The sequence below is a fragment of the Hypanus sabinus genome, chromosome 19 (assembly GCF_030144855.1).
Source record: "Hypanus sabinus isolate sHypSab1 chromosome 19, sHypSab1.hap1, whole genome shotgun sequence".
In the NCBI taxonomy this organism is placed as follows: Eukaryota; Metazoa; Chordata; class Chondrichthyes; order Myliobatiformes; family Dasyatidae; genus Hypanus; species Hypanus sabinus.
Genome location: NC_082724.1, coordinates 76,515,591 through 76,533,164, shown reverse-complemented (window position 1 = coordinate 76,533,164; position 17,574 = coordinate 76,515,591). Strand labels below are relative to the sequence as shown.

Genomic DNA, 17,574 nt, shown 5'->3' with positions numbered 1-17,574 from the left:
GAGGAAATCTGCAGACGCTGGAAATTCAAGCAACACACACAAAATGCTGGTGGTACACAGCAGGCCAGGCAGCATCTCTAAGGAGAAGCACTGTTGACTTTTGCCAATCACCTTTCCGGCTCTCAGCTTCATTCCACCCCCTACGGTCTCCTATCATTTCACATTTTCCCCTCCCTCTCCTACTTTCAAATCTCTTACTATCTTTTCTTTCAGTTAGTCCTGACGAAGGGTCTCGGCCCAAAACGTCAACAGTGCTTCTCCTTATAGATGCTGCCTGGCCTGCTGTGTTCCACCAGCATTTTATGTGTGTTCCAGTGACAGTAAACCTGATTCTGATTCCATTCAAGGATTTACAGTACATGTATTAGGAAATTACTGTAGTTGTTGATGTGACATGCAACAAAAACATGACAACATTCAACAAATATACAGAAGAGTTTCTGTATATAAAATAAGGTTAGATGTACAGATATGGAATAAAATATGCATAAATACATAAATATCAGCATGTATTTACAATGTAAGAGCACTATAAATGCTGTTTACATTTCAAACAGCAGTGAACTCTGAGACACAAGGATGATTGTGACACTATTGCAGCTCAGGAGCATTGGAGTTATAACCATATAACCATATAACAACCACAGCATGGAAACAGGCCATCTCGGCCCTCCTATAGTCCATGCTGAACTCTTAATCTCACCTAGTCCCACCTACCTGCACTCAGCCCATAACCCTCCACTCCTTTCCTGTCCATATACCTATCCAATTTTACCTTAAATGACACAACTGAACTGGCCTCTACTACTTCTACAGGAAGCTCATTCCACACAGCTATCACTCTCTGAGTAAAGAAATACCCTCTCGTGTTTCCCTTAAACTTCTGCCCCCTAACTCACAAATCATGTCCTCTCGTTTGAATCTCCCCTACTCTCAATGGAAACAGCCTATTCACGTCAACTCTATCTATCCCTCTCAAAATTTTAAATATCTCGATCAAATCCCCCCTCAACCTTCTACGTTCCAATGAATAGAGACCTAACTTGTTCAACCTTTCTCTGTAACTTAAGTGCTGAAACCCAGGTAACATCCTAATAAATCGTCTCTGCACTCTCTCTAATTTATTGGTATCTTTCCTATAATTCGGTGACCAGAACTGCACACAATATTCTAAATTTGGCCTTACCAATGCCTTGTACAATTTTAACATTACATTCCAACTTCTGTACTCAATGCTCTGATTTATAAAGACCAGTGTTCCAAAAGCCTTCTTCACCACCCTATCTACATGAGACTCCACCTTCAGGGAACTATGCACTGTTATTCCTAGATCTCTCTGTTCCTCTGCATTCCTCAATGCCCTACCATTTACCCTGTATGTTCTATTTGGATTATTCCTGCCAAAATGTAGAACCTCACACTTCTCAGCATTAAACTCCATCTGCCAACGTTCACCTCATTCTTCTAACCGGCATAAATCTCCCTGCAAGCTTTGAAAACCCACCTCATTATCCACAACACCTCCTATCTTAGTATCATCGGCATACTTACTAATCCAATTTACCACCCCATCATCCAGATCATTTATGTATATTGCAAACAACATCGGGCCCAAAACGGATCCCTGAGGCACCTCGCTAGTCACCGGCCTCCATCCCGATAAACAATTATCCACCACTACTCTCTGGCATCTCCCATCTAGCCACTGTTGAATCCATTTTATTACTCCAGCATTAATACCTAACGACTGAACCTTCTTAACTAACCTTCCATGTGGAACTTTGTCAAAGGCTTTGCTGAAGTCCATATAGACTACATCCATTGCCTTACCCTCGTCAACATTCCTCGTAACTTCCTCAAAAAATTCAATAAGGTTTGTCAAACATGACCTTCCACGCACAAATCCATGCTGGCTACTCCTAATCAAATCCTGTCTATCCAGATAATTATTAATACTATCTCGAAGAATACTTCCCATTAATTTACCCACCACTGATGTCAAACTGACAGGTCTATAATTGCTAGGCTTCCTTCTAGAACCCTTTTTAAACAATGGAACCACATGAGCAATACGCCAATCCTCCGGCACAATCCCCGTTTCTCATGGCATCTTAAAGATCTCCGTCAGAGCTCCTGCTATTTCTACACAAACTTCCCTCAAGGTCCTGGGGAATATCCTGTCAGGACCCAAAGATTTATCCACTTTTAAATTTCTTAAAAGCGCCAGTACTTCCACCTCTTTAATTGTCATAGGTTCCATAACTTCCTTACTTGTTTCCCACACCTTAAACAATTCAATATCCTTCTCCTTAGTGAATAACAAAGACAAGAAATCGTTCAAAATCTCTCCCATCTCCCTCGGCTCCACACATAGCTGACCACTCGGATTCTCTAAGGGGCCAATTTTATCCCTCACTATCCTCTTGCTTTTAATATAACTGTAGAAACTTTTCGGATTTACTTTCACCTTATTTGTCAAACCAACCCCATATCTTCTTTTAGCTTTTCTAATCTCTTTCTTAAGATTCCTTTTACATTCTTTATATTCCTCGAGCAATTCCTTTACTCCATGCTGCCTATATCTATTGTAGACATCCCTCTTTTTCCGAACCAAATTTCTAATATCCCTTGAAAACCATGGTGCTTTCAAACCTTTAACCTTTCCTTTCAACCTAACAGGAACATAAAGATTCTGTACCCTCATAATTTCACCCTTAAATGACCTCCATTTCTCTATTACATCCTTCCCATAAAACAACTTGACCCAATCCACTCTCTCTAAATCCCTTCACATCTCCTCAAAGTTAGCCTTTCTCCAATCAAAAATCTCAACTGTAGGTCCTGTCCTGTCCTTCTCCATAATTATATTGAAGCTAATGCTATTGTGACCACTGGACCCGAAGTGCTCCCCAACACATACATCTGTCAGCTGACCTATCGCATTCCCTAACAGGAGATCCAACACTGCCCCATCTCTAGTCGGTACTTCTATGTATTGTTGCAAAAAACTATCCTGCACACATTTCACAAACTCTAAACCATCCAGCCCTTTTACAGAATGAGCTTCCCAGTGTACATGTGGAAAATTAAAATCTCCCACAATCACCACCTTGTGTTTACTACAAATATCTGCTATCTCCTTACACATTTGCTCTTCCAACTCACGCTCCCCATTAGGTGGCCTATAATACACTCCTATCAGTGTTACTGCACCTTTCCCATTCCTCAATTCCACCCAAATAGCCTCCCTAGAGGAGCTCTCTAATCTATCCTTCCAAAGCACCGCCATAAGATTTTCTCGGACAAGCAATGCGACACCTCCTCCTCTGGCCCCTCCTACTCTATCACACCTGAAGCAACTAAATCCAGGAATATTTAGTTGCCAATCACACCCTTCCTGCAACCATGTTTCACTAATAGCTACAACATCATAATTCCAGGTATCAATCCACGCTTTAAGCTCATCCACCTTTCTTACAATGCTCCTAGCATTAAAATAGATACATTTAAGATACTCTCCACCTCCTCCTCTCTTTTCATCCCTAACAATGCATTCAAATTTATTATCCTTTCCTTTCTTCTCCCCTACATCTTCGGGCTGAGTGCATCCCTTCTCCATCACCTGCCTTTCCTCCCTCACACACTGTCAATTTACTTGCTCTACTGGTGAACTAATCTCCTCTCCCATAGTCTCCTCAAATTGATTCCCTCCCCCCCATCTTACTAGTTTAAAGTCTGCCCTGTAGCCCTAGCACACCTCCCTGCTAGGATATTGGTCCCCCCAGGATTCAAGTGTAACCTGTCCTTCTTGAACAGGTCACGCCTGCCCCAGAAGAGGTCCCAATGATCCAGAAACTTGAATCCCTGCCCCCTGCTCCAATCCCACAGCCATGTATTCATCCTCCACCTAATTATATTCCTACTCTCACTGTCGCGTGGCACAGGCAGAAATCCCTTAGAGTTCAGAGCTTAGTTCTGACATTATCTGTAAGAAGTCCTTATGTCCTCCTCGTGGAATATGTGGGATTTCTCTGGGTGCTCCAGTTTCCTCCCACTGTCCAAAGATGTACCAGTTAATAAATTAATTTATCATTTTAAATTGTTTTGTGTTTGGAATGGTGTTGGTTGGCATGGCTTGAAGAGCAGTAAGAGCTTATTTTGTGCTGAATCTCAAAATAAGTAAATAAATCCAAACTGGTTTAAAGCATGCCATGGATGTTGACTGAATTGCTGAGTTACTCCAGTGTTTTGTGTGTTGTTTTTAATATCAGCTCATCTGGAACAGTAGGTCTGGAGAAAGAGGTCAATTGGACTCCCTTTCTTTGTTTGACTATAGAGTAGACAGCGGTCTCTGCATGGTTTTGGTTGCTTTCTTCTCACTGTTTGAAACTGCTCCAAATGTTCTCTTTAAGCTATCCTGCAATACACTTCCCATTGCATGCTGTTCATGGCCTTGCATATAATACCTGAAGATGGTCCAAATTAATTGATGCCGTAACTAGTTCCCACAGCAAGTTTGCTTGGAGGGGAAACAATCGAGAGACTGGTGCATATTCGGCAGAAGTATTCATCTCAGTATTGCCCAGCAACAGTGTTGCTGTTGAGAGCTTCAAGTTCCTTGGTGCGGAAAAACACCAAGAGTCTGTCCAGGTCCAACCACGCTGATGTCATGAACGCCATGGTCACAGTGCCTCTGAGCTAAAGAAGTTCAACATGTCCCTGTTGTCTCTTATCAATGCACCATAGAGAGCATTCTGTCTGGATACTCATTGGCTGGCATGGCAACTGTTTGCACATGACCACAAGAAATTGTACAGCTCAGTGGTTCAAAGGAACCAGTCTCCCCTCTATGGACTCTGTCTATACACCCTTCTGCTTTAATAAACCAGACAACATAGCTCACTCACCACAGACACTCTCTCTTCTCTCCTTTCCCTTCAGGCAGAAGATACAAAAGCCTGAAAGCACACCCCACCAGCCTCTATCCCACCATTATCAGACAGTGCTCCTGGACGATAGGATGGACTCTGGCCTCACGATCTACCTGGCTATGATTTCACACTTCATTGTTTCTCTGCACTGCACTTTTATTCAGCATTGCTCTAGTTTTACCTTATTCTAGCTCAAAGTTCAAAGGTCCTACGTTCAAAGTAGATTTATTATCAAACTACATACAGTATATGTCAACATGTACATCCCTGAGATTCATTTTCCTGTAAGCATACTCAATAAATCCACAGAATAATAACCATAACAAAATCAGTGAAAGACCACCCAACCTGAGTGTTTGGAGTGCAGGAAACAATAAACTCTGCAAATAAAATAAGAAAGAAATAATGATAATAAATAAATAAACAATAAATATCGAGAATACCAGATGAAGAGTCCTTGAATGTGAATCGATTGATTGTGGGGACATTTCAATAATGGGGCAAGTGAAGTTATTCCCGCTGGTTCAAGAGCCTGATGGTTGAGGGGCAATAACTGTTCCTGAACCTGGTGGTGTGAGTCCCTGATGATGGATGCTGCTTTGCTGTGACATGCTGTACTTCATGTAGAAGTACTCAATGGTTGGTTAGGCCTTATCCACTACATTTTATAGGATTTTCCTTTCAACTGCATTGGTATTTCCATATCAGGCTGTGATGCAGCCTGTCAATATACCCTCCACTACACCTTTACATAAGTTAGTCAAATTTTTTAATTCATGCCGAATCTCCACAAACTCTTAAGGAAGTTGAGGCATTACCAGGCTTTCTTCATAATTGCACTTACCGGCTAGCCCAGGACAGCTCCTCCAAATAATAACACCAAGGAATTTAAAGTTGGTAACTATCCCTCTCTGCCTCTCCATCTCTGATGAGGACTGGCTCATTAACCTTTGGTTTCCTTCTCCCGAAGTTAATAATCAGCTCCTTGGTCTTGCTGACAGTGAGTAAAGGCCGTTGTTATGACACCACTCAGCCAGATTTTCAATCTTTTTACTATGTAATTAATTGATCTGTATAAAAGATATCCAAAGTACCATTGGAGCTTGGTACAAGTAACAATAATTAACCAATACAATATGTTCTTATCAGATATTCAACAGTTAGCCATTGTGTAATATTATAGTTAGGGTGACTCAGTTCAAATGGGATTAGCTCATTTTCAATAACTTACTGTAAAACTTTTGTGTCCGTAGACCTATAATATATATATTGAAATGACTCCTTTCCATCTCCAAGAGATTAACTAGTTTTATAATCAATCGGATTGATTAATTGATAAGGAGCTAAGAGTTCAATTCCAATGTCATTAGTAAGGAGTCTATAGCTCCTACTTGTGGAATCAGCGTTTTCTCCAGGTGCTCCGATTCTCTCCCACAGTCCAAAAAGGTACTGGTTAGTAGGTTAAATGGTCATTGGAAATTGCCCTGTAATTAGACTAGGGTTAAATTGTGGGTTGCTTGAAGGGCCTCATTTTGCTGGGGAGAGCCCACTTTCTGAACTTTCCCACAACAATATGAAAATATTTTAATGTATAATGTTTTCATGGAATATAAAAGGTTCTCAATGTTTCCTCCCGAACCAAGGTAGAGACTTCAAGCCTTTGGAAAACCATGAACTTAATAAAATTATGAATTGTGGATGGTGGGGGACTGGGGGTGAGTTTGGCAGAAACGGTGGAAGATATTCTAAAAGATTAAAGAAAGATGAAAGATTAGCTTTATTTGTTGAACTTACATCGAAAAACACGGTGAAATGAGTCATAAACACGAGAAAAACTGCAGGTGCTGGAATTCCAAGCAATACACACAAAATACTGAAGGAAACACAAAGTACCCTTCAGATGCTGTGGTCAAAGCAACACACACAACACGCTGGAGGAACTCCGCAGGTCGGGCTGCATCCGTGGAAACTAACCGTCAACGTTTTGGGCCGAGACCCTTCGTCAGGACTGAAGAGCGAGGGGGCAGAGGCCCTATAAGGAGTAGCCAACCTGCTGAGTGCCTCCAGCACGTTGTAAATGTTGAAGGAATGCAAGATGCCAGGGAACATCAAGGGAAAGAATAAACAGCTGATGTTTTGGGCCAAGACCATTCATCAGAACCTACTGTACTTGAATAAATAAATAAATACATTTTAAATAACAATGAAATGTTTAATAACCAGCACTGTTATAGATGTGCTGGGGGCATTCCACAAGTGTTCCATGTTTCCAGCACCAACATTTATTAAGATACAATTTACTTATTCAGATACTTAACATGCCTGCAGCCTACTAACCCTAACAACATATACATCTTCAGAATTACTTTATTACTTTATTGTCACCAAACAATTGATACTAGAGCGTACAATCATCACAGCGATATTTGATTCTGCGCTTCGCGCTCCCTGGAGTACAAATTGATAGTAATATAATGAAAATTTAAATTATAAATCATAAATAGAAAATAGAAAAGGGAGAGTAAAGTAGTGCAAAAAGAAACTGAGAGACAGGTCCGGATATTTGGAAGGTACGGCCCAGATCCAGGTCAGGATCCGTTCAGCAGTCTTATCACAGTTGGAAAGAAGCTGTTCCCAAATCTGGCTGTACGAATCTTCATGCTCCTGAACCTTCTCCCGGAGGGAAGAGGGTCAAAATGTGTGTTGGCTGGGTGGGTCGTGTCCTTGATTATCCTGGCAGCACTGCTCCGACAGCGTACGGTGTAAAGTGAGTCCAAGGACAGAAGATTGGTTTGTGTGATGTGCTGGGCTGTGTTCACAATCTTCTGCAGCTTCTTCCAGTCTTGGACAGGACAACTTCCATACCAGGTTGTGATGCACCCCAGAAGAATGCTTTCTACAGTGCACCTATAAAAATTAGTGAGGGCTTTAGGGGACAGGCCAAATTTCTTCAGTTTTCTAGGGAAGTAAAGACACTGGTGGGCCTTCTTGGCAGTAGACTCTGCTTGGTTAGACAAGTCAGGTCATTTGTGATATTCACCCCGAGGAACTTAAAGCTTTTGACCTGTTCCACCTGCACACCACCAATGGAGATGGGGTTGTGCGGTCCGCTACTCCTTCTGAAACCAACAACCAATTCCTTCGTCTTGCTGACGTTGAGGGATAGGTTATTGTCTTCGCACCATGCCACCAGGTTCTTAATTTCCTCTCTGTACTCAGACTCATCATTACCCAAGATACGGCCTACAATTGTGGTGTCATCAGCAAACTTGTATATTGAGTTTGATGGAAACTTGGCTACACAATCATGGGTGTACAGTGAGTACAGCAGGGGGCTGAGTACACGGCCTTGTGGGGCACTGGTGCTCAGAGTGATTGTAGAGGAGAGCTTGTCCCCTATTTTTAAGCCTGGGTCCTGTCTGTGAGGAAGTTGAAGATCCAGCTGCAGATCTGAGTACTAAGACCCAGGTTCCGGAGCTTAGGAATCAGTTTATTTGGAATGATGGTATTAAAGGCAGAGCTGTAGTCAATGAAAAGGAGCCTTACATATGCGTCCTTATTCTCCAGGTGTTCTAAGGAGGAATGTAGTGCCAGAGAGGTGGCATCTGCCATTGACCTGTTGCTCCGGTAGGCGAATTGCAAAGCGTCGAGGTTGACTGGTAGGTTATGGTTGATGTGTGCCAAAACCAATCGCTCAAAGCACTTCATAGCAATTGATGTCAGAGCCACAGGTCGGTAGTCATTCAGGCATGCCACCTTGCTTTTCTTCAGCACTGGGATCATCGTTGCCTTCTTAAAACACGAGGGGATCTTAGACTGAAGCAGGGAGCAGTTGAAGATGTCAGCAAACACTCCAGCTAGCTCGCTTGCACAGGCCCGGAGTACCCGTCCCTGGTCGCCATCTGGGCCTGTCGCCTTCCTTGGTTTATCTTCAGGAAGGCCCTTCTAACATCCTCCTTGGTGACGATGAATCTTGATGCCATCAGGTTGAGTTCATCCGGAGGGGCGGGACACTCCTCTTCTGTTTGAATCTTGCGTAGAATACGTTCAGTTTATCAGGAAGAGAAGCACTACAGTTATTGATATTCCCAGCCTTTTCTTTGTGCCCAGTGATCTCATTTAGGCCCTGCCATAGTCTACTGGCATCCCCCTGGTTAGCCTGGGCTTCCAACTTGGCTCGGTATTGCCTCTTGGCGCCCTTAATGGCTTTCCGGAGTTCACGCCTGGATTCCATGTAGCAACTGATATCCCCGGACCTAAAAGCTACAGCTCTAGCCTTCAAAAGGGACTGGACCTGATAATCCATCCAAGATTGTGGCAAGAAAGGAACACCAGGATAAAACAAACCCATGCAGTCATGAGGAGAACATCTAATTTCCAGCTTGTTTTTTTCCTGATGATTGCAATGCATAAGGGTAGAAGTCAGGAACATGTTGATCCAATGTTGTCCGTTGATTCCCTTTGGAAATATCAGTTTGTGATAAGCATAGTCTTGGCTAATGCACAATCTGTACATTGAACAATCACTGAATTGGATTTTTAGTATCTTGGCACATGTGAGAATAATAAACCAATTCCAATTCCAAAAAATACAAATGAATACCTTTGTTAAATTGTCAAATAATGTTTTTGTTTTACTGTATTTCATGTGATGCAGGACTTATGTGTGAAGTAACATGTGTACCTGGTTATTGGGTGTGCAGGGTGTTTCGACCCTCTGGTGGGCTAATTCAACATAGGTTGAACATCCAGCTGTTAATGTTAGGTACCAGTTGGACATGATCTTTGTTGAAACTACCCCATACTCAAATGTCTGCACTGAGTCCCTATGAAGGGTCTTGGCTTGAAACATTGACTGTGCATTTTCCTCTAAAGATACTGCCTGACCTGCTGTGTTCTCCCTACATCTCTCTGTGTTGTAATTTCTGTTATAAAGTTGGTTGGGAACAGAAGGAAGACTTGGAATTTATTTCAAAAGCATATATATTGGGTTGTTCCTATTAATCAATGAGCTATAAGGTTGTGTCAGACCAAGTTAACATGATAACAACATGCTATGCTATATTTAAATAGATTCTTTTACGTTACGACATCATTTTAATAATGGAATACAGAGACAAGTCTGAAGAAGTTGCCAAGCAGCTGCAGGAGGAGCTCAATAAGTAAGTCTTGACTATTTCTTACTAACTTACTAAGATACAGCAGAACAGGCCCTTGCAAAGCAACGGGCCGTGCCGCCCAGCAACCCATCTGTCAATCCTAGCTGAACCGTGGAACAATTTACAATGTCTAATTAACCACCTCATGAGTAGGCCTTGGGAAGAAACTGGAGCACCTGGAGGAAATCCACACTCACACGCACGTGGGAAGAACGTGCAAACTTTATGTTCGGAATGCCAGAATTAAACTTCGAACTCCGCGCCCTGAGCTGAAACAGTGCTGTGTTAACTGCTACATTGCTGTCGTGTCATAATAATTCAATTGTGGGGGAAAAGGGTGGGTTGGTATGTTACTGCGTGGCTGAAAGTCATGAGATAGCAATTGGTGAAATAAACTTCATATTGTAGCAAATGCCATAAAACCTCAATGCTTTCAGTGGTTCTTCAGGGGGGAGTGTCTGCGATTTCAAGTATGGCCTACATGGGGCTCTACTGCAAATCATTATACCCTAGCAAATGATGAGAAGTCATTGCAGCCTTCCGATGATCATTCACACTGTACAAACAGTAAGAAGCTTTCTGGTTTAATATAGAACATAGAAACATAGAAAACCTACAGTACAATTCAGGCCCTTCAGCCCTTGATACTGTGCTGAACATGTATTTATCTTAGAAATTACCTAGGGTTACCCATAGCCCTCTATTTTTCTAAGTTCCATGTACCTATCCAGGAGTCTCTTAAAAGACCCTATCGTATCCACCTCCACCACTGTTGCTGGCAGCCCATTCCACGCACTCACCACTCTCTGTGTAAAAAACTTACCCCAGACATCTCCTCTGTACCTACTCCCCAGCAACTTAAACCTGGGCCCTCTTGTGGCAGCCATTTCAGCCCTGGGAAAAAGCCTCTGACTATCCACACGATCAATACCTCTCATCATCTTCCACACCTCTATCAGGTCACCTCTCATCCCCCGACACTCCAAGGAGAAAAGGCCGAGTTCACTCAACCTGTTTTCATAAGGCATGCTCCCCAATCCAGGCAACATCCTTGTAAATCTTCTCTGCACTCTTTCTATGGCTTCCACATCCTCCCTGTAGTGAGGCAACCAGAACTGAGCACAGTGCTCCAAGTGGAGTCCGACCAGGGTCCTATATAGCTGCAACATTACCTCTCGACTCCAAAATTCAATTCCACGATTGATGAAGGCCAATACACCATACGCCCTCTTAACCACAGAGTCAACCTGCACAGCTGCTTTGAGCGTCCTATGGACTCAGGGCCCCAAGATCCCTCTGATCCTCCCCATTGCCAAGAGTCTTACCATTAATACTCTATTCAGCCATCATATTTGATCTACCAAAATGAACCACCTCACACTTATCTGGGTTGAAAGCAATAAAAGGGTTCCTCAATATGTCTCAGAAATAACTTAAAGCAGTTCACCTTGATACATTACAATAAAAATATTACAATTGCTTTAATGGAGGAATGTTTTCCAGATAATTGAATCTGGCAAGTCATGATATCAAGCACATCAATTCACTTTTAGTTTGTGGGATGGCAAGGTAGCATAGTAGTCAGTGCAATTGCTTTACATTGATGGCGATTACTGATCAGGGTTTGATTTCTGCAGCTGCCTGTAAGGAGTTTGAACTACTAAGCAAAAGAAGCTTGGGAGTTAATTAGGTCCAGTTCTCCTTGTGACTGTGTGGGGTTTCTCCAGCTGCTGCATTTTCCTCCTGCATTCTGAAGACATATGATCAGCGTTAGTGAGTTGTGTAAACACCGAAACTTGCAGTCGGTCCCCAGCATAATCCTCAGACTGTGTTCAGGTTCTTGACCCAAAACATTGTCTCTTTATTCCGTTCAAAGATGATGCCTGACCTGCTGTTCCTCCAGCATTTTGTGTATCTATTCATTACCACTTTATCTTTGGTAAGACATCATAGTACATCATTAACTATGAAGTTCTAACTATTGAAAAACCTTTATGTTTTTTTAATCAATGGAATATGTAAGAATAATTAGTCTTATCATTATAAGAATTATTTATTCATTTGCATACGCTAAGGATATAAAGATTGAGTGTTACTAACTCAAGGACATTAATGGAATAGGTTTGTGATCTTTCTGTTATTTTGCTGCCCTTTGTGTTTAATTTTCCATTGGTTTTCATTTGTAGAAAGACTACAAACCATTACTCTTACAGAGTAAGCAAACCCCTTGGGCGAGGAAGGTACAAGGAACAATATCTCTTCATTTATCGGTGAGTGAAAGAACAGCAGAAAACACTTCAAATTCCAAGCTGTATCCAGATTCATCATGCAGTTTAAATCTGTTGAGTTTTTCACCAATGAGAGGAGGCCCGCCATTGTCCTGCGTCCACTATGGATGCTGTGCCTAGCTGTCTAGGATATGGAGAGCCAGCTGTTGCCCATGAGCAGTCTGCTCCTCTCCATGCAGCTAATTAATCCAAAGGAACGGCAGAGATCGATACCGTTTAACCGGTGGTGCTAGTCAGCCTAGAACTCAATGTAGGACTGCAGTTCCGAATGTTTCCTCTGGGTTTACTGCTGAAGCCTTCAGATCAGGGTTTACCTTCTCCTCGATGGACCAAAAGTCGTGGATGAACCAGGAGGTTTATTGCCTGCTGAGGGGTAGATTGGTGACATTTAATCTGGTGATCAAGGCCTGTACAAGAAAACTGGCTATAAGTTGCAGATGGCTATTTCTAGAGCAAAAAAACAATTCCGAGAGAGGTTGGAGGCAACATCAGATGCATGTCAACTCTGGCAGGGACTGCAAGATATTACTTCCTACAAAGAGAAACCCAGTAGTGTGAATGGCAGTGATGCTTCACTACCAGATGAACTCAACGCCTTCTATGCCCACTTTGAAAGGGAGAATATAATTACAGCCGTGAATATCCCTGCTTCATCCAGTGACTCTGTGTCTCAGAGACCGATGTTAGGCTGCCTTTAAAGAGAGTGAACCCTCACAAGGCAGAAGGTCCCGAGGAGTAAATGGTAAGGCTTTGAAAGCTTGTGCCAACCAATTGGCAGAAGTATTCAAGGACATTGTTAACCTCTCACTGCTATGGTTGGAAGTTGCCACCTGCTTTAAAAAGGCAACAATTATACCAGTGCCCAAGAAGAGTAGTGTGAGCTGCCTTAGTGACTGTCGCCCAGAAGCACTCACATCGACAGTGATGAAATGCTTTGAGAGGTTGGTCATGACTAGACTGAACTCCTTCCTTAGCAAGGACCTGGACCCATTGCAATTTGCCTATCACCACAAGAGGCCTACAGCAGTCATAAAATCAAGTGCTCTTCACACGCCCTAAGACAACACAAACACCTACGTCAGGATGCTGTTCATCGACTATAGCTCAGCATTTAACATCATCATTCCTACAATCCTGATCCTGAAGCTACTGAACCTGAGCCACTCGACCTTCCTTTGCAATGGGATCCTTGACCAGAAGACCACAATCAGTGCGGATTGGAGATAGTATCTCCTTCTCACTGACGATCAACACTGCCATACCTCAGGGCTGTGCCCACTGCTCTACTCCCTCTATACCCATGACCGTGTGGCTAGGCATAGCTCAAATACCATCAATAAAATTGCGGATGGTACAACTATAATTGGTAGAAAATCAGATGGAGATGAGAGGGTGTACAAGAGTGAGATATACCCTCTAGTTATATATACTCTGAGACAGAGGTCATAGGGTCAGCAGGTGAAGCAGGGATATTCATATCTTCTCCCTTTCAAAGTGGGCATAGAAGGCATTGAGCTCATCTGGTTGTGAAGCATCACTGCCATTCATGCTATTGGCTTTTGCTTTATTTACCAGTCCTACCGAAAGATCTCAGCCTGAAAGATTGACTGAACTCTTTTCCATAGATGCTGCCTGGCCTGCTGAGTGTGTGTTGCTTGGATTTCCAGCATCTGCAGATTTTCTCTTGTTTATAGCAGCTAGTTGAGTGGTGCCACAGAAACACTCAGCGTCAGTAGACAGAAAATCTTCAAGATAGGGAACACAAACCAATCCTCATAGAGGAATCAAAAGAGAATCAGTTTAGTGTAGCATTTAAAACCAGCTCTGGAACAAGTCCAATTATTGTCATGTTATTTTCACTTTAGCTTTGTTAGTTGTGCATCTCTCACTGTGTACTGTGCACTATAACTCACACATCCCTTTGTTAGCCTCTGTGATGGCTCTTTCCATACTTTTTAACTCTTCCCTCTTGCTGTCTCTCTCCCTTCCTCCGAAGTCTGTCGTCTCATAACTGTCGGTGCAGTTGGTGACATTCACTGGCATTTAGAATCATACTCATCGCCAGTTTCTTGTGTCTGTACAACTACATATCAATTAAATAAAAGCACACATGTGGAAGGTGAGGTTAACTAGTGTATTCACTTGCAGAGAGGGAGGGGGAGAGAGAACAGATCAGTGCACATGTGTAGTTAGCAGTCCATAATCAGTGCCAAGGGGAGTCGTTGCACTAAAAGGAATAGATCCACACATTACACATTTATTATCGGAGTATGTATTCAGTACACAACCCTGAGATTTGTCTTCCCACAGCCACAAAACTCTATGGAACCCATTCAAAGAAAATTTCAAACACCCAAAGTGCAAAAAAAAGAACAAATCTCGCAAATGACTAAAAAAGAGTGAAAAGCACAGGATATAAAGCATCACACCAGAGTCATTGGAACAGTCTAGAAATGTTCAGTTTAATTTAGCGTTGTGTCATTCGTTGCAGGCCGCAGAGCCAGTCCGCCCTGATTAAGATAGAAAAGGAATAACCAGAACGTATAAACCCATCAGAACAAGAACGACAGAGTCCAAGGCACAAGCTGCATCAATTAAAGCTTGCTCAAGACCCAGGGACCAGCATCATCGGTTAGAGGGAGAGAGAATCTGGTCATACGTGGGCTCCTTCCTCTGGAAGCCTCGAGAGAGAGGGAGAGAGACTAGTCATACATTCGCACCTTTATCTGATCAAGTATGATCAGATATAAATAAAGATTAGCTTTTTTTTACACGTACATTGAAATATACAATAAAATGCATCATTTGCAGCAAATCAAATCAGTGCTGACTGTGCTGGGGGCAGCCTGCAAATGTTACTATGCTTCTGGAACCAAAACAGCATGCCCACACCTACCACCACTAAGCCTAGCCATGCATCCTTGCAACGTGGGAGGAGTTGGGAGCGCCCAGAGGAAAGCCCCGCCATCACAGGGAGAATGTACAATCTCCTCACAGACAGCAGTGGAACTGAATCCCAATCAGAGACTGCTGGTGCTAGAAAGCAATTGTGCTAAGTGCTATAGCACCATGCTGCCTGATACTTGACCAAGCATTTACTTATTTTTCTGAAATATTAAAATCCATATTTGCAAATAGAGAAATGAATTGTTTCAGTGGCAGCTTCAACCAATAACTGTGACAAAGGTGTATTAATTTATGTAACCATTGGAATGGAATTCCAATTATTGAAGGTTATTTCAATCTCTATGGAGGGAGGTGGAGTCTGGAGATTTGTCCTGTTTTTTCTAAGTGCTAAAATGGTGACTCCTAACAATGCCATAATAGATAGACATCAGGGATAAGTGAACTCAACAGGTCAGCTGTCATCAATGGAGAGGAATGAACAGTCAGCATTTCGAGCCAAGACCACCAGAGACGATGCCTTACCTGCTGATTTCCTCCAGTGTTCTGTGTGTGTTGATTTGGATTTCGATCACATGCAGAATCTCTTGTGTCAGGGATAAGTGGACAGGAAAGGACAAGGAAAGAATATTCCTCCTTTATTTTGGCTCCTTAATGAATTAGGACCATTTTCACAGTGCTTGTAACTCTGCTAGATCTATCCTGTCAATGGTTCAAGACAAATCCTGTAGTTGTTTTGGTCCATACAATGCAGAGTAATTTAGATAATTAAATCAAGCTTTTCCTTCACTTGCCCATGGGACAATCATGCCAACTTAGTCGAGGATTCTGTATAATGAGATTGTATCAATGTCATTCAAATACTATGAAGCTGCACCCCATATTCTGCTTACAGAAGATCCTCAAAGACAAAGAAAAAGCAAATGTCAGATTTCTAATCCAATTTCTTTAAATCTGATCATTGAACACAATGTGAATCTGTGCAACATGTCCTTCCCTATCACCTCAACGTCCATGCCAAAGCTGCACAGGCAGAGCCCGGTGAACCATCGCCACAGCTGGCTGCAGAGGCTGTCACTGGCTTGATTAAAAGTTGAGTTTGATAAGTTCTTGATTAGTGAGAGTGTCAAAGGTTTTGGGGAGAAGACAGGAGAAATGGAGTTGCGAAGAGAATAAATCAGACATGATGGAATGGTAGAGCATGCTCGATGGGCCGAATGGCATAATTCTGCTCCCATGTTTTATGCTTACTGTCTAAAAGCTTTTTAAAGCAGCTTCACATCAGTCAAAGTCATGTTCATCATCACATGCTCAAATGCATGTATGCAGAGGTACAATGAAAAACCTACTTGTAGTAGCATCCAAGGCATATTGCATCAGAAAAGTAGCATTCACAAGAAAATTAAACACAATTTGTACAAGAAAGAACACAATTAAAACAAGATAAGTCCATTTTAGTGCAAAGTGTTCAAAGTGGTCATCGTGTTGCTATACTGTAGTGATTAGGGTTGTACAGGTCGGTTCAAGAACTAAATGGTTGAAGGGAAGAAATGTTGCTGTTCTTAAAACTGGTAATGCTGGACTTCCAACTCCTAGACCTTCTGCCCGATGGTAACTGTGAGAAGATAGTGTGACCCAGATGGTGATGACGTAGCTTTCTTAAGGCAGTGCCTCATGAGGATATAACTGATGGATATGATGTCTTTGGCTGAGTCCACAATCTTCTGCAGATTCCTATGTCCATTTCAAATTATTTCCAAATGCAATGAATTAGCATAGTTGGAAGGGAAGTCCAGTGAGGTCAGTCACAGCTGTGAATACTCTTTACTGATTTTGTGCTCATCCAGGCAGTAATTTATACCCCTATGACAGGAATGAAATTCTATCCCAATTGTAGGAAAACAAAGCCCCAAGTTTTGTATAACAAGTCAGGCTGCATCCACGGAGTGGAATAAACCATTGATGTTTTCATCAGGACTGCAGCAGATTCAGATACAGATGTGAACACAGACAAGGGGTCATCTGACTACCCTATCAGACTCGTGGAATTCCCAGGCCTGGAGTTCCAGCCAGTGGGACTTGACTTCATTAATGTTTGATTTACTGCATTGCAAGGTTTATTACATTGATGAACTACTCCCAGTGAATGTTTTTTTGTCAAATAAGGGAGAACAACAAGAATTTCTGGCTGCTAAGCTGGCAACATTTGGAAATGGGAAGGCTGAAGAAGGGGCGATTTAAGAACAAAGGCTGCTAATAGCTAGCTGGTCAAAGAGCTGAGAAACACAGGAC

At 42.4% G+C, this 17,574-nt stretch overlaps 2 protein-coding genes across 4 annotated transcripts in view; one reads left to right on the top strand and one right to left on the bottom strand.

The window, feature by feature from the left end:
* LOC132378075 (uncharacterized) overlaps positions 1-5,859 on the bottom strand; it is a 172,767-nt gene extending 166,908 nt beyond the window's left edge. Inside the window, exon 1 of the mRNA XM_059944796.1 lies at positions 5,776-5,859. The gene's annotated coding sequence lies outside the window, so the exon portion shown is untranslated. The remainder of the gene's footprint in view (positions 1-5,775) is intronic.
* The window catches only part of LOC132378076 (deoxyribonuclease gamma-like), a 72,819-nt gene that overhangs the window by 15,325 nt on the left and 39,920 nt on the right, over positions 1-17,574 (top strand). For 2 of the 3 annotated variants that reach the window (XM_059944799.1, XM_059944800.1), the window contains 2 exons: positions 10,005-10,093; positions 12,277-12,360. In XM_059944799.1, the coding sequence (XP_059800782.1) occupies positions 10,005-10,093; positions 12,277-12,360 (173 nt within the window). Of the gene's footprint in view, positions 1-8,498; positions 8,591-10,004; positions 10,094-12,276; positions 12,361-17,574 lie in introns of all 3 variants that reach the window. The other variant, XM_059944801.1, reaches the window with a different exon arrangement.